Source organism: Amblyraja radiata, chromosome 13 (assembly GCF_010909765.2).
Source record: "Amblyraja radiata isolate CabotCenter1 chromosome 13, sAmbRad1.1.pri, whole genome shotgun sequence".
In the NCBI taxonomy this organism is placed as follows: domain Eukaryota; kingdom Metazoa; phylum Chordata; class Chondrichthyes; order Rajiformes; family Rajidae; genus Amblyraja; species Amblyraja radiata.
Genome location: NC_045968.1, coordinates 10,085,622 through 10,105,599, shown reverse-complemented (window position 1 = coordinate 10,105,599; position 19,978 = coordinate 10,085,622). Strand labels below are relative to the sequence as shown.

General features: G+C 44.9%; 1 protein-coding gene across 3 annotated transcripts; it reads left to right on the top strand.

Annotated features, from left to right (window-relative positions):
• Window positions 1-1,235: 1,235 nt before the first annotated feature.
• bche (butyrylcholinesterase) lies at window positions 1,236-19,002 on the top strand. 3 transcript variants are annotated; one of them, XM_033031197.1, is made up of 5 exons: window positions 1,236-1,322; window positions 7,033-7,151; window positions 8,793-10,336; window positions 16,647-16,813; window positions 18,757-18,976. In XM_033031197.1, the coding sequence occupies exons 2-5, from the start codon at window positions 7,140-7,142 to the stop codon at window positions 18,879-18,881; spliced, it is 1,848 nt and encodes a 615-aa protein (XP_032887088.1). In that variant the 5' UTR covers window positions 1,236-1,322; window positions 7,033-7,139; the 3' UTR covers window positions 18,882-18,976. The 3 variants fall into 3 exon arrangements, with proteins under 3 accessions (XP_032887088.1, XP_032887086.1, XP_032887087.1); XM_033031195.1 differs by lacking the exon at window positions 1,236-1,322 and adding an exon at window positions 2,337-2,481 and having other exon boundaries at window positions 18,757-19,002; XM_033031196.1 differs by lacking the exon at window positions 1,236-1,322 and adding an exon at window positions 2,521-2,632 and having other exon boundaries at window positions 18,757-19,002.
• The last annotated feature ends 976 nt before the right edge of the window (window positions 19,003-19,978 follow it).

Here is a 19,978-nt window from a genome sequence, read left to right as displayed (position 1 = left end):
GGTTCTGGACTCCCCCAACATCAGGAATATGTTTCCTGCCTCTAGCGTGTCCAAACCCTTAATAATCTTATAATGTTTGCAATGATGGACCTACTTCCCTCTAATAGATGGACCTCCTCCACTAGTAGATGGATCTCCTCCACTAGTAGATGGACCTCCTCCACTAGTAGATGGATCTCCTCCACTAGTAGATGGACCTCCTCCACTAGTAGATGGACCTCCTCCACTAGTAGATGGATCTCCTCCACTAGTAGATGGACCTCCTCCACTAGTAGATGGATCTCCTCCACTAGTAGATGGACCTCCTCCACTAGTAGATGGATCTCCTCCACTAGTAGATGGACCTCCTCCACTAGTAGATGGACCTCCTCCACTAGTAGATGGACCTCCTCCACTCTAGTAGATTGACCTCCTCCACTAGTAGATGGACCTCCTCCACTCTAGTAGATGGACCTCCTCTACTAGTAGATGGACCTCCTCCACTCTAGTAGATGGACCTCCTCCACTCTAGTAGATGGACCTCCTCCACTCTAGTAGATGGACCTCCTCCACTAGTAGATGGACCTCCTCCACTAGTAGATGGACCTCCTCCACTCTAGTAGATGGACCTCCTCCACTAGTAGATGGATCTCCTCCACTAGTAGATGGACCTCCTCCACCAGTAGATGGACCTCCTCCACTAGTAGATGGACCTCCTCCATTCTAGTAGATGGACCACCTCCACTAGTAGATGGACCTCCTCCATTCTAGTAGATGGACCACCTCCACTAGTAGATGGACCTCCTCCACTAGTAGATGGACCTCCTCCACTAGTAGATGGACCTCCTCCACTGGTAGATGGACCTCCTCCACTAGTAGATGGACCTCCTCCACTAGTAGATGGACCTCCTCCACTAGTAGATGGACCTCCTCCACTAGTAGATGGACCTCCTCCACTAGTAGATGGACCTCCTCCACTCTAGTAGATGGACCTCCTCCACTCTAGTAGGTGGACCTCCTCCACTAGTAGATGGACCTCCTCCACTAGTAGATGGACCTCCTCCACTCTAGGACATGGACCTCCTCCACTCTAGGACATGGACCTCCTCCACTCTAGTAGATGGACCTCCACTCTAGTAGATGGACCTCCTCCACTCTAGTAGATGAACCTCCTCCACTCTAGCAGATGGATCTCCTTCCCATGTTGGGCTCCTCCCCGCGATGTGGGCGGCGCGAGCACGCCCAGGCGGGGGCGCGCAGGGCAGGCGGGGACGCGCACAGGGGGTGACGGAGCGGTGGCGGCGGCGGGAGGTGAGGGGGGCGAGCACGGCGCAGACAGACAGGTAGGTCGATGCTGCCCCCGCCCACTAGCGCTCACCTGGCGCTGGGGACCGGCTGGTCCTGCATTCACTGTCCTCTCTGCTGTGGTCACAGTGGCCATCTGCAAGCTCGGGGCGTGAATGTTTGTTACAATTGCTGATTGTCTCATTTCATTGGCAAGGCTTGCAGGCAAAGGAGAATTGTCCCTTGTTGCGACTGAAGACGAGGGATTCTCTCTCTCGTTCTCGTTATATATCTCTCTATCACCTCTCATTGCTCTTTCTCTATTACTTTATTTTACCCCTCTTTCCCCCTCTCTCCCCTCTCCCCCCTCTCTAACCCCCCCCCCCCCCTCTACTCCCCCCCTCTCTACTCCCCCTCCCTCTCCACTCCCCCTCCCTCTCCACTCCCCCTCCCTCTCCATCCCCCTCTTTCCCCCTCCTCCCCTCTCTCCCCTCTCCCCCCTCTCTAACCCCCCCCCCTCTACTCCCCCCCTCTCTACTCCCCCCCCCCTCTACTCCCCCCCCTCTCCACTCCCCCTCCCTCTCCACCCCCCTCTTTCCCCCTCCTCCCTCTCTCCCCTCTCTCCCCCTCTCCCCCCTCTCTAACCCCCCCTCTCTACTCCCCCTCCCTCTCCACCCCCTCTCCCTCTCCACCCCCCTCTCCCTCTCCACCCCCTCTCCCTCCCTCCTCTCTCACCCCCTCTCTCTCCACCCCCCCCCCTCTTCACCCCCCCTCTTCACCCCCCCTCTCCCTCTCCCTCCTCTCTCTCACCCCCCCTCTCTCTCCTCCCCCCCCTCTCGCCTCCCCTCCCCCCTTCTTCCCTCCCCCCTTCTTCCCTCCCCCCTCTTCCCTCCCCCCCCCCCTTCCCTCCCCCCCCTTCCCTCCCCCCCTCTTCCCTCCCCCCTCTTCCCTCTTCCCTCCCCCCCCTCTTCCTCCCCCCTTCCCCCCCTCCCTCTCTCCCCTCCCCCCCTCTCTTCCCCCCCTCTCTTCCCCCCTTCCCCTCTATAACTTTATTCCCCCCCCCCTGTTGTGCTGTTGCTGCAAGTAAGTATTTTATTATTCCGTATCCGGTACATATGACAATAAAACTACCTCTCCTCGTGATACCAGCGAGAGTTGAATTGTAGACTCCAAGTGCAAGCAGTGGTGTAAAGTTACTTCCTGTTAAACAAGCTGATGGTAAGTTGCGAGTCCTCGCTGAGACCAGTTTTTTTGTAGACGTGAGTTATAATGAAACATATATGGTGTGAATGCAAAGTCGATGTTTAGATTTCTAAACAAATACAAAGCCACTGTGGTTCCCCGCAAGAGCGATAATTGTGCGTGCAAGGTAGGCAAACATTATTATCAGTTTGAACGAACAAAGGCTTGTGGTTTCAACTACAATTGTAATCAATTTGCCTGATTTACATTATAATTATCCATGAAAACATCACTCGTAGAAAATAGATGAAATGTGCAGGAAGGAACTGCAGATGCTGGTTTAATCCGAAGATAGACGCAAAAAGGCTGGAGTAGCTCAGGCAGCATCTTTGGAGAAAAGGAATAGGTGATGTTTCGGATCTGAAGAAGGGTCTCCACCCGAAACGTCACCTTTTCCCTTTCCCCAGAGATGCTGTCCGACCCGCTGAGTTACTCCAGCTTCTTGAATCTTATCTTCGATCATGAAAGGTTTTTGGATATAGTTTTGTACATGAGATAGAAAATTGACCACTTATATGTTGCAACAATTCAGTTGATGTTGCCCCTGTCATCAATTGCTTACCATTTATATTTGTGTCATTAAGCTTTCAATAAATGTGTTCGTTCCAGAAATTGTAAATTGCAATTTGAATGGATTACAACATTATAATTATGTTGTAATCATCAGTCTGAAGAAGGGTCTCGACCCGAAGCGTCACCCATTCCTTCTCTCCAGAGATGTTGCCTGTCCCGCTGAGTTACTCCAGCATTTTGTGTCTCACTTGAGAGATATATACACTGATACTGGGAAGAAACTGTCCCTGAATCTGAAGGTGTGTGTTTTCACACTTTTACCCGAGGGGAGAAGAGGGCGTGGCCCGGGTGCGACTTGTCCTTGATTATGCTGGTGGCTTTGTCGAAGCAGTGTGAGGTATTAATGGGGAAAATAGAAAGTAGATAGACACAAACTGTTTGAGTAACTCTGCGGGACAGGCAGCATCTCTGGATAAAAGGGAGGTTGGCTTGTGTGATGGCTGCATCCACAATCCTCTGCAATTTCATGCGGTCTTGGGTGGAGCTGTTCCCAAACCATGCTGTGATGCATCCCAATAAAATGCTTTCAATGGTGCATCTGTAGAAGTTGGTGAGAGTTGTAGGGGACATGCCGAACTTCCTAAGCTTCCTAAGGAAGTAGAGGCGTGGTGATATTTACTCTTAGGAATTTTTTCAGCACCGTCAATGTCAACGGGTATGCGTATCGCTTAGACACAAAAAGCTGGAGTAACTCAGCGGGACAGGCAGCATCTCTGGAGAGAAGGAATGGGTGACGTTTCGGGTCGAGACCCTTCTTCAGACTGGTTAGGGATAAGGGAAACGAGAGATATCGACCATGATGTGGAGAGATAAAGGAAACAGGCCATTGTGAGCTGTTTGTAGGGTGAAAATGAGAAGCTGGTGCGACTTGGGTGGGGGAGGGATGGAGAGAGAGGGAATGCCGGGGCTACCTGAAGTGAGAGAAATCAATATTCACACCACTGGGCTGTAAGCTGCCCAAGCAAAATATGAGATGCTGTTCCTCCAATTTGCATTCAGCCTCACTCTGACAATGGAGGAGACCGAGGACAGAAAGGTCTGTGTAGGAATGGGAAGGAGTATTAAAGTGTCCAGCAACTGGGAGATCAGGTTGAATCACGCGGGCTGAGCGAAGGTGTTCCGCGAAACGATCACCCAGTCTGCGTTTGGTCTTGCCAATGTACAAGAGTCCACAACTTGAACAACGGACACAGTAGATGAGGTAGGAGGAGGTGCAAGTGAACCTCTGCCAAACCTGAAAGGACTGTCAGGGTCAGCTGGTCAGGCAGCATCTCTAGAGGACATGGATAGGTGACGTTTTGGGTCGGGACCCTTCTTCAGACTGATTGTTGATGGTGGGGGGCGAAAGCTAGAAGGGTGGAGGGGCAGGATAAAGCTTGGCAGGTCTTGGTGAACGCAGGTGGGGGGGTTTCAGAGACTACACTTGCAAAATAAACTAAGGATTAGGAATTCTTGGAAAGCATAGTGTTCTGTAAAATGAACAATACTGTTGCATTTTTAAGTTCCTCGAAAGTATGCATTAATCTATAAATATGTTTGTAATGCTATTTTGTGATGACAGTAATTTTGCTAATTAATGTGTAAATTTGCAGACTATGTTGAACTCTTGCTTCATTTGTCAAAACCAGGCCAGTTTCTTCTTCAGATACTGAACGAATCAAGTACCGTACACAAAGCTACAGAAAAATTGAACACAACTGACTGAATAGAACAATGCAATGCTTACCACCCAGAAAGAACGACAACATTATTCCACAATATAAAACCACATGTATTAATCTTAGAACATGGACATCTCGACAATGGTGATAATATACTGTGAGATGGGACTGCTATGTTCCTGTAATTTATAACTCCACATATGGAATAAGACTAAAACATCCCTTCAGCCAGAAGATCACATGATATGAATTTATTAGCATTCGCAAGTCAAGAACACCATAACAAGACATTTGAAAGCAATGTTTTACAAAATAGTTACATTTTCATATCATGAAATCCAGTTATATAAAAACATGAAGAATATTGTCTGTTTTTAATTTACAATTGTAGCCCGTTACATTTTATTCTGCTGCTGTATATTCAGATTGTGGTGAAACCACTGTATTAATTTTAACTAAGAGAACCCAAGGGCATGAATTATATAATCCATTTATTTTTCTCTACGTATAAACTCTTTCCTGTTCTTTAAGAAGGTTAAAACGCATAGTCAAACTGTCTTTTTTCTCCTCATGTTTAGGCATAGAAGTGAGCTAGAAAATCCAATATCTCTGCATTTACAATAAACATACTAGTCCATCTAGAAATTAATCTGTGCAAAGATTTAGAAAGTTGTCTTTTCCTCAAACAACAAAGATTCAATAATTTGTCAATGTCCGCCTTAAAAAAAATATCCATATCCACAGGCGTCTGTGGCAAAGGATTCCACAGATTCACCTCCCTCTGACTAAAGAAATTCCTCCTCATCTCCTTTCTAAAGGTATGTCCTTTTATTCTGAGACTGTGGCCTCTGGTCCTAGACTCTCCCACTAGTGGAAACATCCTCTCCACATCCACTCCATCCAGGTCTTTCACTGTTCCGTAAGGTTCAATGAGGTTTCAAAATTGTCTTTTCTTTAAACAACAAAGATATTCAGACCCTTCCGCCCACCGAGCCCGCGCTGACCAGCGATCCCCGCACAATAACCCTATCCTACACACACTAGGGGCAATTTACATTCATACCAAGCCAATTAATTAGCCTACAAAGCTGTACGCCTTTGGAGTGTGGGAGGAAACCGGAGCTTCTCAGAGAAAACCCGCGCAGGTCACGGGGAGATCGTACAAGACAGCACCCATAGTCAGAATCGAACTCGGGACTCTGGCGCTGTAAGACAGCAAAGACGCCGCTGTGACACCAGCATCTGCAGTTCTTTGTTTATGTGCAACTCGATAGACATTGCTGGGTGGGTCAAAGTTCTGGGGTGTGGAAGGTGGATGGATCTGGGTGCAAGTTGGGATGCCAACACACTTGTCTTGGAATTACTGAGGCCAGACAGGTAATCACTGGAACTGAAGTTTGCAATGACAGTTTCAGCAATGGATCAGCTGAAACAGATGGGTTTGTGATGGTTATAGTAATGAGAGTTTGTTCGGAGCTGGGTGAAACACGATGTCAAGGTTGTGAATGGCCTGGCAGGATTCCAATCAGTTGCCAGGGAGAGGGATGCAATTGGTGACCAAACAACAAACTTGTGCATCTAAAACTAATGGTTATCTCATCTGGTATTTAGGTGAAGGACAATTTTACTCATTCAAATTGTAATAAAAAGGAACATCAGATGCTGGTTTATCCCAAAAATATTCACATAGTGTTGTAGTAATTGAATGGGTCAGGCAGCATCTCTGTAGAAACATGATGGCTGATGCTTCAGAGCTCAAGAAGGGTCCCAACCTGTAACGTCAACCATCCTTTTTCTCCAGAGATATTGCCTGGCCAGCTGGGTTACTCCAGCACTTTGCATCTATCTTTGAAATAACTCAGCGGGTCAGGCAGCATCTCTGGAGAAAGGTCCCAACCCAAAATGTCATCTACCCATGTTCTCTAGAGATGCTGCCTGAGCCGCTGAGTTACTCCAGCATTTTGTGTCTATCTTTACACATTCAATGTTGGAATATCTGTACACTGCGAATGGCTCGATTGTAATCATGTATTGTCTTTCCACTGGCCGGTTCGGGCGCAACAAAAGCTTTTCACTGCACCTCGGTACACGTGTCAATAAACTAAACTGAACATGAAATAAATGGAGAACCATGTTCTCCAGAGACGCTGCCTGTCCCGCTGAGCTACTCTGGAATTTTGTGTCTACCTTCGATTTAAACCAGCATCTGCAGTTCTTTCATACATCTGAAATAAATCAGCTCAGAGATGCTTTAACAAACCTGGTTCAGTGTTTTTTTCCCTCTAATTTACAGAATGAAAATTGACAGGGGCATCTTGAATGAAATGAAGTAACGTTGTCACTGAGGCCAGGATTCTTTGTACCAGCTCGATACAACCCAGCAACCTGTGCCTTAATGAGATGGACATCCTGGTAGGAAAACGGAAAATGTTTATTATCTCTGTGCTCTTTCAGCTAAGTCATTTGCCGTAGGAAGGTGGTCATATTTAATGATTATTGCCAGTTTCTGCCTGGATTTTGTAACCGTCTGGTATCTGAGGAAAATGATATTCCATTTTAGATTTTGTGAATCATGCATTAGAGTTTCCAGTATTGTATTATATTTAACTCCGGATAATCAAAAAGGATAGCTTTGACAGAAAATATCCCATTATGGTATATTTGTTGCAATTCAACGAGATCTGATACTAATTCACTACCACATAGCACAGAGCAATGTTTTTTTTAGATTTGACATTTGGAGGTATGAATAAAACTGCGGTTAATTGAATTCTTTAGATTAAGGGGAGTCAATGGGTGTTGCCACATGTGAGGCTGCTAAACAAGTTTGGGTTAGAGACAAGTACTGGCATGGATAGATGGTTGATGGCATGCAGAAGGCAAAGTGTGAATAAAGGGTGATTTTTCTGGTTGGTGGCTGATGACTAGTGGTGTTCCGCAGGGGTCGTCGGTGTTGGGTCCACTGCCTTTCACATTATATATGAATGATCTGGAAGATGGAATTGATAGCTGCCAAGTTTGCAGATGATATGAAGATAGGTGGAGGGTCAGGTAATGTTGTGGAAGCAAAGAGTTAGTAGAAGGACTTGGACAGGTTGGAGAGTGTTCAAAGAAATGGCAAATGGAATACAGCATAGCAAAGTGTATGGTCAAATGCACTTTGGCAGAGGATAAAGGTATAGACTGTTTTCTAAATGGGGAGAGGATTCGGAAGTGGGTGGTGCAAAGGGACTTGGGTGGGCTGGTGAAAGATTCTCAAAAGGTTAATCTGCTAGTTGCATTGGTTGTAAAGAAGGCGAACTCAGGAGGACCAGAATATAAAAGCAATGATTTAATACTGAGACTTTAAACGGCATTGGTCAGACTACATTTGTAGTATTGTGAGCAGTTTCGGGCCCCATATCTGAGCAAGGATGTGCTGCCTTTGGTGAGGGTCCAGAGGAGGTTTATGAGAATGATCCCAGGGATTATTGGGTTAACATATGAGGAGTGTTTGACAGCTCTGTGTCTGTGGTTGCTGGAGTATAGAAAGATGGGGGGGGGGGGGGGGGGGGGGGGGGCAACTCATTGAAACATACTAAATAATGAAAGGCCTAGATAGAGTAGACATAGATAGGATGTTTCCTGCAGTGGGAGAGTTTTAGATCAGAGAGCACAGCCTCAGAATAAAAGGACGTAGCAATAGAATGGCGATTAGGAGGAAGTTCTTTACCCAGAGGGTGGTGGTTCTATGGAATTCATTGTCGTAGTGGTGGCCAAGTCACTGGTCAGTTTAAAGCGGAGATTGATAGGCTCTTGATTAGTAAGAGCATCAAAGCTTACGGAGCATACAAAGCTTAGGCAGAAAAATGGGGTTGAGAGGGAAAAACAGATCAGCCACGATCGAGTGTCGAAGCAAGTTTGATGGGCCGAATGGCCTAATTCTGCTCCTTTGCCTTGTGTTAACTTTCAAAACACTGAAATGAATGCATTTGAATTATGTTCTTGAGCGGTCGAATTTTAATTTCAATTTTTAAACAACAAAATGTAATCTTGTGGTGTAACTCTTTTCAGTTCTACGCACGATCGGTTCTGAGGCTCAAATGGTGTCTGGCCTTCTTGACATGCCAAATACCCATGCTGTGGATCCTTCTGACTTGTGAACCAGTGAACTGTACGGCAAGCGACGAAGAGCTGGTGGTCACGACTAAACAAGGAAAAGTAAAAGGCACATCACTAAATGTTCTCTCGGGATCAGTCACAGCTTTCCTGGGGATACCTTATGCAGAGTCTCCCACTGGCGATCTTAGATTTAAGAAACCAGAACCTAGAAGGCCTTGGTTCGGATTGTGGAACGCAGACAAGTATCCCAACACGTGTTACCAGTATGTAAACAATGCTTCTTCTGGTTTGGCCTGGGAGGAGATGTGGAATCCTAACACTCAACTCAGTGAAGATTGTCTGTATGTCAACCTGTGGGTCCCATCGCCAAGACCAAACAGAGCCGCTGTGATGATATGGATCTACGGAGGGGGCTTTGTATCGGGCACCTCGTCCCTCGCAGTTTACAACGGGAAAAATCTAGCCTACGCCGAGAATGTCATCGTAGTCTCCATGAACTACAGGGTGGGTGCTTTCGGCTTTCTAGCCTTGCCCGGTAGCCGTGACGTTCGTGGGAACATGGGATTATTCGATCAACGTTTAGCGCTCGAGTGGGTTCGAGACAACATCGCGACGTTCGGAGGTGACCCCGACAGCGTGACCCTGTTCGGAGAGAGTGCTGGATCCGCTTCAGTACATCTCCACATTCTTTCTCCGGAAAGCCATTCCCTCTTCACCAGAGCCATAATGCAAAGTGGTTCTGCCAATGCACCTTGGGCTGTGGTGCGAGATGGCGAGGCGAAGCATAGGGCTTCAGTCCTGGCTCAGCGCCTGCAGTGTGCTTTCAGTAACGCTACAGAGCTAGTGAGCTGTCTTCGTGCCAAGCGTCCCGAAGAGATAGTGGACAAGAGTGTCGGAATCGTAACGGGACGCCTTTTGTCCGGATGTGTGTTTACTCCTGTTGTTGACGGAGATTTCCTCACTGACCTGCCCGATGAATTAATTCGAATGAACAAATCTAAGAAGGTCCAAATCCTAGCGGGAGTGAACAAAGACGAGGGGAGTTACTTTTTGCCGTATGAGGCTCCAGGGTTCCAAAAGGATTCTGAAAGTCTCATTACTCGTGAACAGTTCCTCGAAGGCGTAAAGATGACCATTCCGGACGCTGGTGAGATTGGCGTGGAGGCGGTAGTCTTCCAATACACGAACTGGACAGACGTGAACAATGCGACCAAAAATCGCGATGCATTTGTTGACTTGGTGGGCGATCGCAATTTTATTTGCCCCTTCACACATTTTGCAAACAAGATGGCTGAAGGTGGAAATGCGGCCTACATCTATTTGTTTGACCACCTCGCATCTAATGCAGATTGGCCTGAGTGGATGGGAGTTATGCACGGCTATGAGATTGAATTTGTGTTTGGAATTCCCCTTGACAGAAAGCTTCATTATACTGCAGCAGAGGAAACCCTCAGCAGAAACATCATGCACTATTGGGCAACATTTGCAAAAACTGGGTGAGTTATTGATCGACGAGATAAGGGTATGTTGCATCCTGCAAATAAGATGTTGCTTTCATTCTTTTTTGCGCTTTTGTTATTTATGCTGTTATTAGTTTAGTTTAAAGATACAACACAAAGACAGATGGCACAATGGGCTAAGTGTTCGGCTGGCAACCGGAAGGTAGCTGGTTCGAATCCCGCTTGGAGTGCATACTGTCGTTGTGTCCTTGGGCAAGACACTTCACCCACCTTTGCCTGTGTGTGTCCTTGGGCAAGACACCTCACCCACCTTTGCCTGTGTGTGTGGATGTAATTATGTGAAGCACTTTGGGGTCAATGCAAGTTGACTAAAAATGTGCTATATAAATAAAGAAAATTAAAAATTAAAACACGAAAACATTCCCATTGGCCCACCGAGTCCGCGCCGACCAGCAATCCCCGCACATTAACACTACCCAACACTAGGGACAATATTACATATACACCAAAACCAGTTAGCCTACAAACCGGTACGTCTTTGGAGTGTGGGAGGAAACCAAAGTTCTTGGAGAAAACCCACGCAGGGCACTTGGGGATCGTACAAACTCCGTACAGGCAGAAACTGTAGCCAGGATCGTACCTGGATATCTGGCGCGGTAAGGCAGCGACTCTACCGCTGCCCCACCGTGCTGCCTGCGTGTCAATTTGAAAGGCGTCTACACAAATGTAATGCAGACATAAAGAGTTATGTTTAAAACAGTCATTCATCCTGTGTGTAAGATAATGTAGAATACATTATTTTAATTCATTTAGCATTACCTGGAATACTGCGCACTGTTTTGGCCCCCAAGTAATAAATAGACAAAACCTGTGCTACAGTCTGACTGAAGAAGGGTCTCGACCTGAAACATCACCCATTCCTTCTCTACAGAGATGCTGCCTATCCCGCTGAGTTACTCCAGCTTTTTGTGTTACAGATGTTCGGCTTAAGGAAATTTACTCATACAGAATTCACAATCACTAATTTGAGATATAGACTTTACAGATACAGGCCCTTCAGCCCACTTAGGCTGTGCCGACCAGCAATCACCCCAGACACTAACACTATCCTACACACTAGGGACAATTTACATTTTTTTTTTTTACTGAAGTCATATTAACCTACAAACCTGCACGTCTTTGGAGAGTGGGAGGAAACTGGAGCACCCGGAGAAAATCCACATGATCACAGGGAGAACGCACAAGACAGCACCTATAGTCAGGATCGAACGCGGGTCTCTGGCGCTGTAAAGGCAGCTACTCTACCAGTATTGGATCTATATTCTTTGGAGCTTAGCAGCATGAGAGAAGAGATGTTGAGATATTTGTGCAGGATGTGGAATCATCAATTAGGGAACATAAGAAAAGGGGGCAGACATTTAAAACCAAGGAGAATAACAATCTCCCTCACAGTCACAGAAACATACAGCACAAAACAGGTCGTTCAGCCCAACCTGCACGTACCAACCAAGATTTCCCATCTACAGTAGTCCCACCTGCCTGCATTTGGCCTACATCCCTCTAAACATTTCCTATCCATATCCCTGTCCAAACATCTTAAATGTTGTTATAGTACCTGCCTCAAGTACCTCCTCTGGCAGACAAAATGTGTAGGAAGGAATTGCAGATGCTGGTTTGTACCAAAGATAGGCACAAAATGCTGCAGTAATTCAGCAGGCCAGGCAACATTTGCAGAGGAAAAAGAATTAGGTATGTTGCAAAGCCTACCTGAAGCGTCGTTGAAAATCTGTCGCTGCAAGTGTGCGCGATTTTGGCGCCGTTTAGAGGGGGTGGGTTTAAAACGCGATTTTCTCTAAGCTGTTCCAATCGAAAATGTTCAGCCTAGTTAATTATTAACGAAAAATCGCTGAAAGACCCCGTCGCAAAAGCTATTATTAGGTTTAAAGGCCTTGAATAATAGTTATAGTAGTTTAAAAATCAATCTCTAAACCCGCGACCGCCAGCAACCGCAGGGCCTCATAAAGCAAATAGCAGAAGTTAGGTTGTATATTTTTACATTAAAAAGGGCTTCTAAAGATCCCTTTATACAAAGTTTAATATTGCGAGTAGCTCAATTTGGGCCCATTATATCCCGCAGTATTTTTCTCGGCATTTGGGGCACAAATCTACCGCAATGTGAACGTTCTAAACCAGCGCGTTCCACAGGGACCCACTGGAAAGCTGATTTAAATGGGCATTTATTTACAACAATTAAACACTAAATTCCATCCATTTGGCCTATAAATTAATGTAAATGAGATTTAAAAATCATGTTTTATTGTGAATTATTTGTGAATATTATTTGAACATTTAGGCTATTTAAAAATGTTAATCATTTATTAAGAAATGGATAGATGTTTAGATCTAGTAATTGAAGTCTGAAATTAGCTACAATTAGGTAACTAACTAATTATATGCTTTAATTTCAGGTCATCCAAGTAAGATTATTTTATATTTGTTTCAGAATGCTTCAATCTATGATAACTGAAAATTTCATTCAGTTCTCTTAATTTTTAAGAAAGTTATGGGCTTTTGACTGTTCACGATCACAGCTTTTTGGTTATGTCCATAGAAAATCAATAGGGAACAAGATGCTCATTTCCCAGTATGAAAATGGCCATAACTTTTTAAATACTTGAGATATGAAAGTGAATTAGGTGTCAAATTAAACTTATTTTTATGCTTTATCTGATGGGATAAATTACAGACTTGATTTTTAAAATCTCAAAATTTTGTAACATTGCTAAAAGAATAGGTGACGTTTTGGGTTCGACCTGAAAGCATTACCTCTTCTTTTGCTCCTGAAATGCTGCCTGACCCGCTAAGTTATACCCATGTCCCACGGTATGAGTTCATTCCAAGAGTTCTCCCTAGTTTGCCCTGATTCGAACTCGGAGATTTACGGTAATGGCCACTCGTCGGTACTCGGGGCTCTCGTGGTACTTTTTTAACATGTTGAAAAATCTTCACGAGTCTTCCCGAGCTTACCTGCCGTTAGCGAGTCTTCCCGAGTATCTGCCGTTAGCGCTAAGAGACGTCCCCGAGCTCCGACGTACCCGCTACGTTCATTCTCCGTGCTTACCGTGAGTTTGATTTTTTTCAAACTCGGGAGAGCTCTTGGAATGAACTCGTACCGTGGGACTTTTTTGAAAGAGCAGGGAATTGAGGGCAAAGTGGAATTGGCAGAGGAGATGGGACCAGGAGCAGATGTCATTGAATGGTCTGGAGAAGGGTCCCAACTCAAAACATCGCCTATCCTTTTCCTCCAGAGATGCTGCCTGACTCACTGAGATGCTCCAGTACATTATGTCTCTCTTTGTTGAATGGCAGTGCAGGCTTGAAGGGGTGGGTGATTATACTTGCTACTATTTTCTTATTTACAGAAATTTTATTTTAGTTTAGTTTTGTTTAGAGATGCTAATGCCTAGCTCAATGACACCAGCAGAGCGCTAAGAAGAGAGTGCAGAAAATCAGAATGGAAGTATAAATCTGATAATGCTTCAAATTTCCTTTGAACTTCTGAGAAACAATCTTCTCAAATACCAGGAAGCAGTAAAGTCCGCGAGAACACAATACTTTTCCGACCTTATTTCCAAAAACGCCCATAACTCCAAGGTCCTTTTTAGTACTATTACCTCTGTCATATGTCCTGCCCCCAGTACCAGCTTAGCTGGCTCCCCTGCTAAGTGCGAAGAATTTGCTACATTTTTCACCAGCAAAGTTAAGAACATCAGAACGAATATTTCCCCTCCCATCCGTGACCTAGCTGTCTCATTGGTCTGTTCTTCTAAATTAGACTGTTTCCAACCCGTTACGCTACCCTCCCTTGTAAAGCTGGTCTTCACTATGAAACCTGCTACCTGCCCCCTTGACGTTATCCCCACTGTCCTTCAATAGCCGGTCCCAGCATCCTCGCTATCATCAACAGTTCTCTGGCCACTGGCGCTGTTCCAACCTGCTTCAAGCACGCGGTGGTCCAGCCCCTCCTGAAAAAACCTAACCTAGACCCCACCCTGCCTAGCAACTACAGACCTATGTCTAAACTGCCTTTCCTTTCAAAAGTCCTTGAAAAGGTAATTTTAAATCAACTAATGCCTTACCTACACTAAAATACCAGCCTGGAAATTTTCCAATCAGGTTTCAGGGCCCACCACAGCACAGAGTCTGTCTTGTTGAAGGTACATAATGACCTCCTTCTCGCCATTGACTCTGGCAACTGTGCAATCTGCTCCTTCTCGACCTCAGCGCAGCATTTGATAAAGTGGACCACACCATCCTAATTGATCGTCTCCAGTACGGGGTTGGTATTGATGAGCTGGTTCGCCTCCTACCTCAAAGATAGAGCTTCTCTACAAACATAGGCAACTCTTTCTACTCCCCGGCTAGTCTCTGCTGGGGTTCCACATTCTCTTCTCCCTGTATATGCTCCCATTAGGCCAAGTCATTCAAAGGCTTGGCATTTCCTTCCACTACTATGCAGACGATACACAACTCTATCTCCCCCTGAAACCCAACAACCGATCAAATCTACTCGGCCTTATGCACTGCCTTGAGGATATAAAGTGTTGGATGGCCCAGAACTTCCTCCAACTAAACGAGAGCAAGTCTGAGATCGTCCTACTTGGCCCCTCGGGCTCCATCCAAACTATAGCAGGCAGCCTTGGAAGCCTTACCCCCTTACTCAAACCCTCACGTCAAAAACCTTGGCGTGATATTTGACTCCACATTGAAGTTTGACAAACAAGTCAATGCCGTGGTAAAAGCTAGCTGCCAGCTTCGCACGATAGCTAAAATAAAACCATTCCTCCAATTTGACGACCTTGAAAAGATTGTCCTCTCATTTATCTCCTCCCGCCTTGATTACTGCAATTTCCTTGTCACTGGCATCAGCCAATCTTCCCTGTCCCGCCTGCAACTGGTCCAAAACGCCACAGCGAGACCTCTGACGGGCTGGCCTCTCTCCACTGGCTCCCAGTGCGGTTCTGAATCAATTTCAAGCTCCTGCTTTATGTATACAAAGCCCTTAATATGCTTGCCCCCACCTACATCAAAAAGCTGATTGCCCACCACACCACCTCCAGATCCCTCAGGTCCGCTGACTTGGGGTTACTGACCATCCCGTGGTCTAGGCATAAGCTCAGGGGCGACTGCGCCTTTGTGGTTGCAGCACCTAGACTATGGAACAGCATCCCTCTTCCCATCAGAACTGCCCCCTCCATCAACTCTTTTAAGTCTAGACTTAAAACTTATTTCTACTCACAAGCGTTTCTTGAGGTCCTCTGTGGGAGCGCTGTATGTATCCATGTATGTATTGTTAGATCTATGTACCACTGTATGTAGCACGTTAGTACCTGCACTAATGTAAAGCACTTTGGTCAACGAGAGTTGTTTTTAAATGTGCTATAGAAATAAAAGTGACTTGACTTGAGAGTCAGGATCGAACCCGGGTCTCTGGCGCTGTAAGGCAGCAACTCTACCGCTGCGCCACCATGCCGCCCTTGAAAGCAATATGTTGCTTTTTGAACACACATTTTATTTTCTGGATTCATCTGTTAAATCTTTTCCTCAGCAATGGTTTGTTGTTACTGGGGAAGATTTGTTTACTGCCTTTATGTGCTAATTCTTTGAATTTTTAGAAGGCAGTTTAAACATCTGTTTACTAAAGTTCAGTATTGATTTTTCTTAGAACAAGTATTTATTATTTTCTGGAAGTATTGATAGAGTGAAGACATGTCTGGGATTAGCAAATAAAAAGATTAATGTTATTTATTTGCAAGTGTAACCAAAAATCTGATGCACAAGAGGGTTGTACTGTAATGGAGAATAAATAACCTTCCATTGTTGGGCATGTTTTAAGCTTGCAATTTTGCTTCCAATCAATGCATTAGCCAAGGAGATAATACTTATAACTATTTAGCTTCCACCTTTATTCACAAGCAGTTCTAGTTGTATTGTGATTTAGCCCTCATGGTATTACCTTCTGGATTTCCTCAAAGCAGATTGATTTAGTTTAGTTTGGTTTAATTTAGAGAAACAGGCCCTTCGGCCTACCAAGACCACACCGACCAACGATCCCCACACGTTAACACTATCCTACACACTCTAGGGACAATTTTTACAATTTTACCAAGCCAGTTAACCTACAGCCCTGTACGCCTTTGGAGTGTGGGAGGAAACTGGAGCTCCCAGGGAATCGTGTATTGTCTTTCTGCTGACTGGTTAGCACGCAACAAAAGGCTTTTCACTGTACCTCGGTACACATGACGATTTAATTGCCTTTTTTTTTTTGTCCCCTGTTATGTTAAAGTAACCCAAATGAGCCCAACATGCAAGGAATAGCATGGCCCGAATATAAACATACAGACCAACAATTTGTAACTTTAAACACGGAAGCAAGGAGAATTTATATGAAATACCGAGCTCAGCAATGTGCCTTGTGGAATCTATTTCTTCCAAAATTACTACAACGGACAGGTAAGAAAGAGTGATTGCAGCACGAGAGCCACCGTTTATCACTATTTTTGAAATATCATTCTTATTCTTGATAGAATGGGCTGATTTGTTTTTGATTTGTAATCTCATGAAACACTACCATTTACCCCAGAGGCTTCAGAAGGGGCATGAAGGAGTCAGAAACGGGCTTGCATTCTGGTGGAGTTGCAACACAGGAGTACGGAATGTGTATGCCCAACAGCATGTAATAGGCAGATGTGACCGTTTCACTAGCCAGTGGATCACATTATCATTCTGCACTCATACTCCATCCAGCTGTGCATGGTGGTGGAGAATTGAACAGCGAACAGAAAGAGCAACCTCCAAAAACATTCCCGTTTCCCGTTCATCTGAAGAAGGGTCTCGACCCGATACGTCGCCTATTCCTCCGCTCCGTAGATGCAACCTCGCCCGCTGACTTTCTCCAGCAATTTTGTCTACCTCCGTCTTCAGTTCCAGTAGGTTTAGTTTAGATAGTTTACAGCATGGAACAGGCCCTTCGGCCCGCTGAATCCACGCCAACCATTCAACCTCGTTTTTATGTTATCCCACTTTCTCATTCACTCCCTGCCACACCAGGAGCAATTTACAGGGGCCAACTCACCTGAGTGCTCGGTGTCTTTTCCCACCTCCCAAAGACGGGTGAAGGCAGATGCAATAAGGGCATTTAAGAGAGTTCTAGATAGGCGCATGGATATGCAGGAATTGGAGGGATATGGATGATGTGCAAGCAGAGGAGATTATTTTATCTTGGCATCATGTTCAGCACAGAAGTTGTGGGCTGAAGGGCCTGTTCTATGTAATGATCAATAGATGGTATGAGGCAAATTGAGTTAATGTTTCTCAGTTTGGTTTGGGTCTTTGACGTTTATTTTTCCATCCATGTAATAGTATTGGGAATGGAGCCAAGGATAGTGCGCTTAGCTTTCTGTACATCCACGTCAGCCCTAGTAGCTGGTATTTACATAGATGATCTACAGAGCCAAAAAAGGATAAATGCCGTATGGAACATAAGTTGCAATGAATTAACTCCTTGGTGTTGTACAAAATGAAACTGTCACCGTGCTTCAAACCGCTGCAAAACAAATCCTCTCAAAATGTAATAGACTATAACCAGCAGAGTATAATTTACCACAAACCTTTTCTGAACATATATTTGCAATGCTGATATTCGAGTTTAATAAATTTCCAATGACGTCGATGTTAGATGCGACATGATGCGATAGAACTTTATTTATCCCAGGAGGGAAATCGATCAAATGTGGATATCGGTCAAATTTGAAATTTCGTTCAGACTGAAAGGTCTGAATGACAATAAAGGAAATTCAATTCAATTCAAATGTGGAAATCGGTCAAACGTGGAAATCAGTCAAACGTGGAAATTGGTCACAGAATTGAAGGCAAGGGGGCATATCTCACTGGGATCCCAGTCTGGTGCCCTCTTAACCAGGGGTAATCAATGATGTTCTGTAAAGTTTCTCTCAGTAATCCCGAAGACACCAGAAATGGCCAGATATACTCCAAACAGCGTTTTCTCCTCCATATTTAGAAACATAGACGAAACATTGCAGGAGTAGGCCATTCGGCCCTTCGAGCCAGCACCGCTATTCAATATGATCGTGCGCTGATCATCCAGAATCAGTACCCTGTTCATGCTTTCTCCCCATATCACTTGATTCCATTAGTCCTAAGAGCTAAATCTAACTCTCTCTTGTGAAATGGCCTCCACCGCCTTCTGGGGCAGAGAATTCCACAGATTCACAACTCTCTGGTTGAAAAGGTTTTTCATCATCTCAGTCCTAAATTGTTTATCCTCCATTGATATTTTAATAAGCCTAACACTGCCGATGTAATACCAAATGTTCTGTACTGGAATATTTGTCAATTGGAGGTTATAATGACGAGTTGCAACATCTTTATTGCAGCACACATGGATGAAGTGGAGCAACAATGGAAAGAGGAATTCCACAGATGGAATGCTTATATGTCAGACTGGAAATCTAAATTCAGCGCTTATAACGACAAAAAAGACCGGTGTAACAGTACATAAGCAGTAATGATTTACTTCTGTAAAATAGCATTGTGGTTTAAATGGTTACATGCAATGTAACATATTGCATTAAAGACTATATCTGCAATATCACATCGAATAAAATTGATTTAAAAGCTTGCCATCAGTGATTTCTCTTTCTTCAATTAACTGTGCCACTTAAATCATGTCATCCACCCTCACCCAATTCTTCTCTCCCCCCCCCCCCCCCCCCCCCCCACGCACGTGAGTTGTCTAATTAAAAGTTTAAAAGGTCACATTCTAGAGTGAAAGGTCACAGCAAGCATTGGAACTTAGCAAAGTGCAGGAGTAACTCAGCAAGTCAGGCAGCATCGCTGGAGAACATGGATAGGCGATGTTCCCAGTCAAGGCTCTTCTTCAGGCCCAGTCTTGACCTGTTTTTTGGAAGTCAGGTCTGTAAGTTGGTGTGAGCATTGAAGAATTGAAGGCAAGGGGGCATATCTTACAAGGATCCCAGTCTGGTGCCCTCTTAACCAGGAGTAATCAATGATGTTGATGGAAGATCTCCCCCAGTGATCCAGAAGACACCAGAAATGGCCAGATTTACTCCAAACACTCTTTTCTCCATATTTGTTTATCTTGCATTGCCATATCCTTCAATTGTGAGCGGTTTTTGGGCTACATATCTGAGGAAGGATGTGCTGGCGTTGGAGAGGGTTGGGTAGAATGGCCTAATTCTGCTTCTATCACATGACCTAAGAGGTAGTTGAGGCAGGTAGTATAACATCATTTAAAAGATAGTTGGACAGGTACATGGATAGGAAAGTTTCAGAGGGATATGGGCCAAATGAGGGCAAGTGAGCCTAACTTAGATGGGGCACCTTGGTTGACATGGATGAGCTGGGCAAATGGGCCTGTTTCCATGCTGTATGACTCTGACTTTATTAACATGCTTTCCCTATGCAATCAAACTTCAGTTGCTCGAGCTTTGCTGATGTCTTTACCATTTTAAATTTGCAAAAATTTACCATGTAAAATATTTTTGACATTACGCAGACAAGGGTGTGTCTAAATGAAGACAGATGCTGTTAGAAACTATTCTTCAGAAAATTATAGCTGTTTACAACTGGAAAGAG

What these genes read in the sequence shown, in the direction of transcription:
- bche (XM_033031195.1), top strand. An exon ending in GCAACATTTGCAAAAACTGG is followed by an intron (nt 10,337 to 16,646) that starts GTGAGTTATTGA and finishes GTTATGTTAAAG; the next exon opens with TAACCCAAATGAGCCCAACA. An exon ending in AAAATTACTACAACGGACAG is followed by an intron (nt 16,814 to 18,756) that starts GTAAGAAAGAGT and finishes TCTTTATTGCAG; the next exon opens with CACACATGGATGAAGTGGAG.